The 11,384-nt window shown below is 41.7% G+C and overlaps 1 protein-coding gene across 1 annotated transcript; it reads right to left on the bottom strand.

The window, feature by feature from the left end:
- Positions 1–1,582: 1,582 nt before the first annotated feature.
- Positions 1,583–9,360, bottom strand: LOC118774547 (solute carrier family 22 member 5-like). Its single transcript, XM_036523897.1, has 10 exons — positions 8,956–9,360; positions 6,583–6,686; positions 5,955–6,109; positions 5,642–5,813; positions 4,362–4,488; positions 3,671–3,771; positions 3,078–3,292; positions 2,377–2,559; positions 1,940–2,075; positions 1,583–1,664 (listed from the first exon to the last, which is right to left on the bottom strand). Exons 1-10 carry the CDS (start codon positions 9,358–9,360, stop codon positions 1,583–1,585), a joined length of 1,680 nt encoding a protein of 559 aa, XP_036379790.1.
- Positions 9,361–11,384: the final 2,024 nt, after the last annotated feature.

The raw sequence follows: 11,384 nt of genomic DNA, 5'->3' as shown, positions 1-11,384 counted from the left end.
CGTTGGAGTGTGTTTGTACCTGTCTTGTTCCCGCCGTGTTTTCTGCCTGATCGCTGTTCCCCAAATTGACCCTGCCTGCACTTGCTCCTGCCTGCTGCCCTGCCTTGTTCACCTGATCTTCCTGATTACCTGGTTTGACCCTGCCTGTCCCTGGCTTTGATTCCTGACTGCGTTTGGACTGCCTGCCTGGTCTCTACCCTGCCTGTTTTTTGGTCACAATTTCTGCCCGGCGTCCTTAATAAAGGCAGTTGGTATCTGGAGTTCTCGTGGTCCGCGCCTGAGTCCTTGTCTGTGCCCTGACATTAATAACATTACATCATCCTTATTCTGGGACTTTCCTCTACACTTAACGGTAATAAGAGCATAAAGGCCAGACCAATCACTTGACACACAGACTCCAGGAATGGCTGCAAGGTCAGCACTAAGACCTTACGACACTCATAGATGTTCTATAACAGATGCTCCTTCCACACATGGTACTGACAGACACTGCACATTTACCTTTACTAAGTTCCATTTCACAATCTCACCATTCAAATATTGCAATATTGCTTAGTGTCACATGGTTCAGCCTTCCTTTGCACCTGCAGGACATCCACCTGACAGGCATTCATTTATAGACATACGCAAAGGGTGAATTACATTTCATAGGCACCTTGTCCTTAAATGTGTCAGTCATATGAACTGGACACTTTAACACTTTGTCCCGCTGCCTTGCTGATGCCAGCCTCAGTGTCCCAGCACAGAAAGCACAGTATGGAAAGATGCACTTGCATCAGGACTGGGGAAACTTCAGGTCAACCAGAGGTGCTACAGCATATGAGAGATTACAGAATCCCTGGACTGCAATGCTGCTCCCACTGAGTAAGTTGAAGTATGATGCCTTTGCTAGATATTGTGGCTTTGAGGCTGCTGTAGAGAGAGCCTTAACCACAGTCTGCAACAGCTGCTGTTTGCAAAGTGGGCTCAGGGACTGACTAACTGACACAAGTTTGTGGTTTTCCTCGGAAGCGTGGGCTGTCTGTGTCTACTCCAGTTAATGCCAGTAACCATTCTTCCTAAGAAATCAAGGGTTACTGGATTCCATGGGGTAATTGGTGTGACAACTCAGGCTGTGTGCCAGGTCATACACCATGTAGTATGTTACACATGAAATACTACAGTATGTAGTTAGCTAGCCTGGCTAATGTAGCAAGGGTGAAATTTGAATTGTAGAATTATAATGAAGAAGTGTATTTGCAATTGATGCTTATTGTATACTTATCGATACAAACTAAAAGATTTAATAGGGAGTTCATACTATAAGGCATGCTAGTGAGCAATATGCTTCTGTGTGATTTGGGACACAGTCTTGAACAGCTGTCCATGAAGGGCTTCTTTGTGTGGTTCAGAGAGAAGTCCATTAGTCAGTGAACAGAGGAGGATACTGACAACCTTTTGTGGATCTCTGAGACAACTGGTGGAGGTACTAGTTCATCCAAGCAAAACAACCAATCTATGGCAACATTATAACTATTCTGGTCACTTCTTGAAGGGAAACACCTTTCAAGGAAAATAATATGTATCGCAGAACTAGTCCGATTTAGAACCTTTCTTCTTTCTGCACAACAGGCTTGCTTTGTTCATCTCCTGTTGCTTTGTCCAATTTGTTCTTCTTCCTCAACCTATAGGAAATAACATTACATAAAACAACACTTTAATTTTTTACTTTTTAAATTCTTAATGAAATGTTAATGTTAATGTTTTTCATTCTATAGCAGCCACCAATATTTTTTGCATTCTTTGGAGCAAACATTGCACTGATGTTCCATTATGTAGGAAACTAATTTCTCCAGCATCTCTATTGTGCTTTGATTGTGCTTTGGTTGTGATTTCTCAGACACTGTCCTCACTCGTATTTTACAAGTTACTTGAGTATCCTGGCATCCTGAAAGCTCACCCTTTGAGTGTCTGCATCTCGTCGAGAGTCTCTGGAAGGACTTTTCCGAAGCTCTCCGGTAGCAGAAAGCAGAGCATTCCTGCAAATACCGCCAGACTCCCAATCAGGATGTACGGCAAGTACTTGAAGTAGTTGCCTGTCGAGATGAAGCACAAGGTAGGAACGCAATGGCATTAATTAGAACTTCAGCACAAATTACTCTATCCCTGCCTTTTATTCATGGTACACCACGTGCATACTGATGCTTGAATATGTACCTCTAAGCCACCAATGGATATTTACATTTACATTTACATTTATTTATTTAGCAGACGCTTTTATCCAAAGCGACTTACAAAAGTGCATACAGCAAGTACAACTGAATTATATATTTGTCTGTAGACGTCTCCTTTCAGTCCATCTGCAGCATGAACTCAGGTAAACTGAGGAAGACTCACTGAGGAAGATGACGAAGGGGGATATGATGGTGCCGATGCGTGCGGCCATGGAGCAGGTCCCCATGGCCATGTTCCTCACCACGGTGGGGAAGAGCTCGGATGTGACGGCATACACCACGCAGAACGCCGCGGTGATGCCGAACTTCCCCACCATCTCCAAGAAGATCGCCACGCCTGGCAAATCTGAATGGTGAAATTTCAGGCCAGAGGTGTGTGTAAGTTTTACATTTTTTTACATTACATGCATTTAGCAGGCACTCTTATCCAGAGTAACTTCCAGCACAACAGAACATAACTACATCCACGCAAGTTAGATGAGCAACAGTGTCAGACCAGGTTAACAACACTCACAGACCAATGATTGTGAGAACAACAACATTTAAGCCCTACCACAAGTTAACTTGTGCAACCTGACTAGGCAACGGAAGCCAAGTACACTAGAAAACAGGATAGAACAAAATACATCACGACAATAAAATGTGCTGAAGACATTTCCAGGACAGACGAGAAACTGGAACCGAATAAAATGAGTCACCAGATAGTCTGCTAAATGAGTCATTTCTACAGAACTGACCTCTCACACTTCCACACTACTGCTCCAGTGCAAACGATCAACTGAAAATTTTCAGATATCGTACGCCTGGCAAAGCAGGCCGTCTTTAGCGCAATCCTGCGCAATCCGTGCTCAGTGAGGGTCTTACCTGCTGGAACAAGGTGGATGAATAGAATGACAGTGCCCCCCAGGAAGAGTGTGGAGGACTGGCAGAATTTTCTGGGGCAGTACTTCAGCAGTGCCAGTGCGATGAAGTACGCAGGGACCTCTGTGACAGCAGACAGGAAGCAGTTGAAGTAAGGGTCCCCATGCAGGTTGGAGGTGTTCAGGATCAGGGCGTAGTACCCCATGGTGATGATCATCCTATGTGAACAGAAAGGCTGCAATGAATCAAAGTAAAACTGACCTTTCCAAAGGATCATAAGTGATTAGACAATTATTCAATCTCTACTGCACAGTGTCTTCCACCTACTGTAGATGTTACATTTACATTTACATTTATTCATTTGGAAGACACTTTATGAAAGATGTTCAGCACTGAGGAGGTCATTTTCATCACAGTTGCTGTAATTTCATTTCCTCATGAAACATAATAAAAAAAACAGGTCAATAAAAGAAAAATAATATTTTCTTTGCGCATCAGAGGCTGGAGGGACTGGGAGTTTGGAGGAATTGCTCAGTCTGTGAAAGGAAACTGACTGTTGACAGTGCCTTGGAAGTGTAAGGGAGAAAACGACTCACCAAAGAATTGAACATATAATTGTGATCGAGACCATGTTACAGCTCCTCAGGATGTCGAGAATGTTGTATTTCCTCTCTTTCTTAGCAAGGGCACCCTCTATCTGTGAAAATAACAAATCAAATAAAATCTTTCATAAATATCAGTTTTATGACTGATTTTGGAATTAAAGGCACGGAAAAGAGGTTTTCAGCAGACTCTAAAGGTCTTCGATGTGATGTGGGGAGACAAACTCCCCACTGATGGCCATAAAACAATTAACTCATCCTGCCAGGTTTTTCTGATTTGATAGTGCCACTGTCAGATATGCAAATCAGTATTTTGAATCAGGCTGACCTTCATCCAGACATCTATGTCTCATCTGTCATCTGTACGTTGATAAAGAAGACAAGCCTTTACCAAAAACTGACAGGTATTAATGTGTTGTAACCTTGCCTCAACAGGTCAGCTTAATTGGTATAATTATCTAATTGTAATGGTCCGTACCTGGACCACCAATTTCTTTATGAGCCACAACTGCCTTGGTTGGCAGTAGTTAAATACAAATGTAGATGAAGAGCTAGAAATTACTTTTGTGAGAGCTGGGAGAGTTGTGGCTGGGTTCAGGTGACTTCTGGTCTGTGTATGTGTGTGTTTTATTTAATAAATGATGTTTTGTAAAATTCTTTGCTTCTGTTGGTTTGTTCTGGTTACCTCTGTGGGAGTAAAGATGACCTCCGGGGGAGTGACCCCATTTCTCCTGGCAGCATCTCTCAGTATGGCTTCAGCCTCCTGCACTCGACCCTGAGAGAGCAGCCATCGAGGGGACTCTGGGATGATCCTGCAGCACACACAAAAGGAAAATGGCGGTACAGCACAGAGACTCCAGACTGACTCAACTTTTGCCTGTGTTGTATATGAGGTAGACGGTAGTGTAGCATAGTGAGCAGGATGAAAGGTTGCCTGTTGTAAAAAAATTGTAACCTATGTAAGCTGCTCTGGATAAGGGCGTCTACTAAATGCCAATAATGTAATGTAATGTCGACAGGGGACAGAAGCTGGCCATTAGCTACAGCCTGGTCTACACCGGAATACTCCAATGGGAGACAGGATTGTATTTTGGACCTCATCAAAGGGAGTTTTCCCAGAAAGAAGCATTAAACACACAGACATGCCACAGCGGTGACTGAACCTCATGTTTCCCATCCTCCCAGTCTCTTTGGCAGTAAATCTGTTATTTTACTATATATAATTAAATGATTTACTCTGGATTCGAGTGTTCACCCCCTTAGTGAAAGAGCATTCATCAGAGCCATCTGAAACCTCTAACCTCAAATTACTTCCTGATTGTTTCCTCATAACACAGTTTCCCTTAGGTTCACAAAGCTAATTCATTTAGTTTTGGTCATAGCTCTTATAAAGATCACACTGTTTCTGGATCACATCTGTGTGTGATAGAGGCCACTGTCTACAGACTTTAAAGCATATAAAATACATGTACCAATTCATTATTATTCATACCAATTCATTATTCATTGTTTATCAAAATATGTTCATTTTTTGTTTATATCCCTCCACAGTATTTGAGTATTAGTTCACTGTCTTTAAGTGCAGTGCAATTCAGCAGATATATTTTATGCATACTTGTCCACATTGTACCATTGCCCACAATATTTTGATTTAGATGATGTCAGCCTAAGAGACATTACTGTAAAACTGTATGACAACTCAACAGCCAGTCATTACACATTGCGTGGATTTCAGTTAGCAATCTGGCTTTTTTCTTATATTTGTGTTTTTGCAGAAATTTTCTTATTGGGTCATGTGTCCTTCTATTTTTTCATGTTTGTGTGTGTGTGCGTGTGCGCGCGCAAGCGCGTGCCACATTGTGTACATGTACAAATTTTTATTGGTGAATCGTAGTGGTCATTTCACTGTGGAAGCAGTACATTAACAGAAAATGGCAGCCTTCACACCGTTCCCTTCACACTCACCACCACAGGGGAATGTAGATGAGTCCAGAAGCCGCCATGGGCACCAACAGCCACCTCCAGCCACGGATGAAGTAGGCCACCAGTGGCATGGCCATGTAGCCCAGGGCGGAGCTCATGAACACCCCCAGAGAGCAGAAAACCACCCGAGTCCCCGGGCTGAGAATCTCTGAACCTGTGGGTCAGGAATTATGGTTATAATATAGTTATTAATAACTATATGCACAAGTTAAAAGCGCAGGCAGTCTATTGTTTAAATTCATAGTCTCCTGTGTTTTAATGTGACATGTTTTCAAATGGATTGACCTTGACACACCTAGTACATATGCGATCATGTAGTTTGAAAATCCACCACAGCCCGCAAAGAAAAAAATGGCTGTGAACACCTCCCAGCTGGGCGAGAAGATCTGGGCAAAAATGGTCACAGTCTGTATGACCATCATTGCAAACAGCATCGGCCTTCTGCCAAACCTGCTCAGAGGAATACACAGAAAACACATACTGAACTACATAAAGCTCTACAAATGATTATGATTATGCTTTCTTCTTTGCACATTTCATTAACATCTATCAGGTGGCCCTTGACTAGTGACATGTAAAGCAGAGTGATAATGTTGTAGCATTAAATTTAAAGATCTGCTACTCTGAACAGTGTAATTAATGAACCTTGAAAACCTGGTGTAACCTAATTTCATGCCTGTGGTGCTTCTACAATATGAAGCAGTATCCAAGAATTTCTGACCAATCCCACAGTTATAATAACGCACAACAGCCTGCATGATGATGTAACAATTAGGCTGATGTTCCAGCCAGTCAACAAACAATCACAGAGCAATTGAAGGTTTAAAGGTTACAGCTATAAAAGGTTGGCCATTCAGAGGGTAGCTGTTGGTATGAATGCAGTTACATACCAGTCATTTTTACTAATCCCAGTACATACACACCTGTCTGACATCTGTCCAGAAATGAAGGTCCCCACCAGCACCCCCAAGAAGTTTATTGAGGATGTAAGGGGTGCTTTAAACTCATTGTCACACACCAGGTCCCACTGCAATGCACACAGAACATTATTCTTAGCACACCCTGGTTTCCTCTTTATGCCGGAAACGTCTTCATCATAGTCCCTACATTTTAAAGAAGGTATGATGCACTGAAATGGATCACAAATTGATCAAATGTTAAAACTCGCAAAACAATTTTGACCTGCATCACACATGTGTAATTCTGGGAATTCTGATGTGAACCTGCAAACAGTAATGGAGGATCACTTACAAATTTTACAAAGTGAGCTAGCTTGCAATCTGAAATGCTATGTAATCACACAATTTCTCACAGCACAGCAAAAAAAAACTATTTGGCTGAATATTATCCAGAGACATATTTAAGACACTAATCGAAATGTTTAACTGATTGACGATGTTTGGTCAGGAAGCCAGACAAGACTTTATTTAAAATCTCCACATAACACTGTCACAAACACATTGCAACAATCCATATGTGGAAAATGACTTGACAGTGTTATGAAGCATTCTGCAACACTTGCCTCATACTCTCTCTCTCTCTCTCTCTCTCTCTCTATATATATATATATATATATATATATATAAATATATAAAATATACACACTATATTATACAACAAAAACAGCATAAATGTGTTGTATTGTGTGTTTTTTCTTCATCAGTTACTGAATTAAAGCAGAAGGTTCTTCTCAACAGTAACTACCTGTAAGGCCAGCAGACGTCACTCTCCTATTCACATGCAGGCAACTCACACTTGGAGGGTATGTTTTTGTACATTTTAATTTGGTGATTGTGAACTGATTGATTTGCATGCTGTGTTTGAATCAATAAGAGCAATAACTCTTCGTGTTGGTGGATATATATGAGACAGTAGTGACATACATTCCCCACTGAGTAGGTTACAGGCTTGCTGAGGTTTTGGATTTTTTTAACACAACCTGATATACACTATATGGACAAAAGTATTTGGCCACAGCTGTGTTTCAGAGTTTGGGCTAGGCCCCTTATCTCCAGTGAAGGGCAATCTTAATGCTTCAGCATACTAAGACATTTTGGACAATGCTATGCTTCCAACTTTGTGGCAACAGTTTGGGGAAGGCCCTTTTCTATTCCAACATGACTGTGCCCCAGTGCACAAAGCAAGGACTATAAAGACATGGTTTGATGAGTTCGGTGTGGAAGAACTTGACTGGCCTGCACGGAGCCCTGACCTCAACCCCATCCAGCACCATTGGGATGAACTGGAACGGAGATTGCGAGCCAGGCCTTCTCGTCCTTCTCGTGCCTGACTTCATAAATGCTCTACAGAATGAATGGGCACAAATTCCCACAGAAACACTCCAAAATCTTGTGGAAAGCCTTCCAAGAAGAGTGGAAGCTGTTATAGCTGCAAAAGGGGGACCAACTCCATATTAAAGTATATGTATTTGAATACAATGTCATTACAATGTAATGGTCAGGTGCCCGAATACTTTTGTCCATATAATGTATATTGCGTTACAGATTGAAAGACAAAGGATGCTAACAGAACTGGTAATCAGAGAATAATATTTCACATTGTCAATGCAGTTTCGTAAGTTTTACTAATTCATTTATCAAGCAGATGCTAGTACGATACCTAGCAAACCAGCCGGGGAGAATCGTATCACTTTTTCAAATCACAGAGCAAACACAGAAACGTATCTGAATCCACACTGTGTGAATCAGCATTAAAAGGGAGGGTCTTTAGCCACTCCACAGAAAACAACACCCCCAATGTACCCTGCATTTTCTGCTACACAGTGAGCTATACAGGATCCTTCCTCCCAGGACATATCCTTAGTTTTAGCTCTTCACAGTCACATTGTAATTGTCAAATTAAATCTGAAAACAATTCAGCAGTCAGGTATGACCTTTGATTTGCTCTTGGAAGCATTATGTTCTTTGCTATGCATGTTCTTTCATGCTGCCCGGCTTCTGTTTATGTCCCAAGTTTTCTCCCGTTTTTTTTTTTTTTACACCGATTAGATTAGATAAGGTTGTGCATTTTGAGCAGATGTCTACCTGTCAAATTCATCTCCTTCTGAAGAATTTCATAATCTCTATTGATGATCTTAATAAATTTTACAGTTCTGAACACATGTGATTTTCATGCATTTTCATATAATAATAATAATATAACAGCTGAAAGAGGAAGTACAATGGACTACATAACCAAGGGAATGGTCATAGCCCCAGAAATCTGAAGTTCTTATTGTCAAGTGAAATTCCACTGCTATTATACAAATGCAAAACACTTGATCAAGATTAGCATACCTCAGTGACAATAGTTGAGTGGTAGATGTCGTTGCTGTACGTCCAACCGTGAAAGCATTTTTCTTGCTCTACTGTGCTCACGTTGACATGCACATCAGGGACGAGTTTGAGATCAGAGAAGTTCCTGATGACATCCAGTCTGTACCTGGTACAGGCACTGCGCTGCAGTCTCCCGTTCTGCATCACCATGGGGATGCTCACATTCCGCCAAACCTCGCTGATGTTGTACTCCTCCGGAATGCGGCACTCGTGAGGCGGAGTATCACCTACAAAAACAATATAAATACCAATGAAACCATTCGGAAGGATGCTTACAGCCAACGAGAAGAAAATGAGCCGCTGGAACGGCCCCCATGTCCCGAGGAAAGCCGTTATTTCATCGTAGTCCCTTGTTTTGAGTGTCATCTTGTAGCTCGTGTAGCTTCTTCGCCTTGTCTATGGAAAACGATTATGTTTCAAAGTGGATGGAGAGATTGTTGTAGTGTTGCAATAATGTCCCGTCACATTTGCCCTTCTGACAATACACCCACACTCGTTAGCGTCCAAGAATAGGTGTTCTCCTCATTGAAGGATCCTTTTGAAGTCAAGAGAGGAGTGAGGATAGATTATCTAAGGCTTGGTGCGCACTTCCTCTCTTCTGCACTCTAGACCAAAGTTAAACTGAAATTGCACTGATAATCATTTCTGAATGGATGATCTTTGAACCTCGTTTCACTCAACTATAAACTTACACCCACTATACACACATGTACAATAAACTACAAAATAGCAAAGCAGTCTGTTCCAGAAAAACTCTTCCAGCCTGTTCTCAGCAAATCAGTCAGTTAAGCACAGCATTGGTCCTGCTGCGTTACACCAAAGGAGTGCACTTGCATCTACTTGTGTATAGTCCTTCTGGCCACCCCAGTTCAGAACACTGAAGCTAACAGTTAACACTGTGAAGCAGGTGAGACAGCCACATACCCATGCATACGCAAAGTAAGGGGCTGTGGTGCACCCACTCCAGACAGTGAGTGAGCAGATTCCCATGCCGAAAAACTCTTCTGAATAAATCCGGACAGTGTATGATGTAACAATAATGACACAATGGTACCAGTTAGAAAAGCAGTGTGTGATGGATTCGTACATGTTCAGATGCTGTCTATTCAGTACTGTAATGTACTGTTGTTCCTGACTTTATTGGATGCATGTTTACAGACTTGCTTGGTAAGTACTCTGTATCAAAGTGTTTTTTAAATGATGAAATATTGTAAATGACACAACTGTGTTAATTTTTTTTACCAACCAGAGCCACAGTCCTGTTCCATACTAATCAGAGGAGAGATCCAAACAGCAAACCATCACTTTGAACAAAGTAACTTGATTCGTGTCTCTCTACCATGGGCCAAAGTGATGTTCAAAGTGATGTGCTGCAGAATGTTAAGACATGAAAATATTTTTATCCATTCCCTTTAAATTCTAATTGCATATCTGAGGACACCTTCATGTGAAAGGTGGAACTTGCTAATGGAGTTTTCCCAGTATTCCACTTGGTAAGGTAACTTGTAACTAAATAGGGCTGAAATGCCATAATAAAAAATAACCCAATCGTGAAATGATGTCCTGGATCTGCTTTGCTTTTTCATTATACATTACTAGATTAGCAAATAATGGCAGCGTGCTGTCTAACCTAGTGAGTCATTTCACAACTAATAAACTCATGAGCTTTAATGAATAGCTAGGAAAGCAAACCCCTTGCTTCCAAGTTGGCAGGATTATACCTACAGTAAGAAACAGTTTGAAGACTGCTGAATATTTCATACATTTACATTTATTCATTTGGCAGACACTTTTATCCAAAGCAACTTACAAATGAGGTAGTGTACAACACAAGAAAAAAACCATAAGGAGTCAACAATATTAGAAGCACTGCATGGCAAGGTTCCAATGGTTGGCCAGAGAAGGTACAAGCTAGCTGGTAAAGCTAACGAGTGCGTTAATCCCTCACATTTTTTAATAGTTTAGTAGGAAATAGTTTTGAGACATCAGAAATTCCTTCAGGGGGTAGCGTTTCAAGTGCTCAGGTGAAAGGGGAAGAGCTGTGTCTTCAGATGTTTCTTGAAGACAGAGAGGGACTCGGCAGAATGGATGAAGTGTGGAAGTTCATTCCACCATTGGGGGACAACGCTGGAGAAAAATTCTGGATAGTAATTTTGTGCCGCAAAGCAACAGGACCACCAGACGCTGTTCGGTAGCAGAGCGTAGTGGTCGGTTGGACTTGCAGTAGTGAGTTCAGGTAGCTGCAGTTTTGTTGGTTACCCTACATGCAAGCATCAAGGCCTTGAACATGATGCGGGTAGCTACAGGGAGCCACTGGAGCGAGACCAAGAGAGGTGTAACGTGAGCCCTTTTTGGCTGGTTGAAAACAAGATGTGCAGCCGCATTCTGTA

Source organism: Megalops cyprinoides, chromosome 3 (assembly GCF_013368585.1).
Source record: "Megalops cyprinoides isolate fMegCyp1 chromosome 3, fMegCyp1.pri, whole genome shotgun sequence".
NCBI classification, from domain to species: Eukaryota; Metazoa; Chordata; class Actinopteri; order Elopiformes; family Megalopidae; genus Megalops; species Megalops cyprinoides.
The sequence above is the reverse complement of the archived record's forward strand: the minus strand, read 5'-3'. Positions and strand labels throughout refer to the sequence as shown.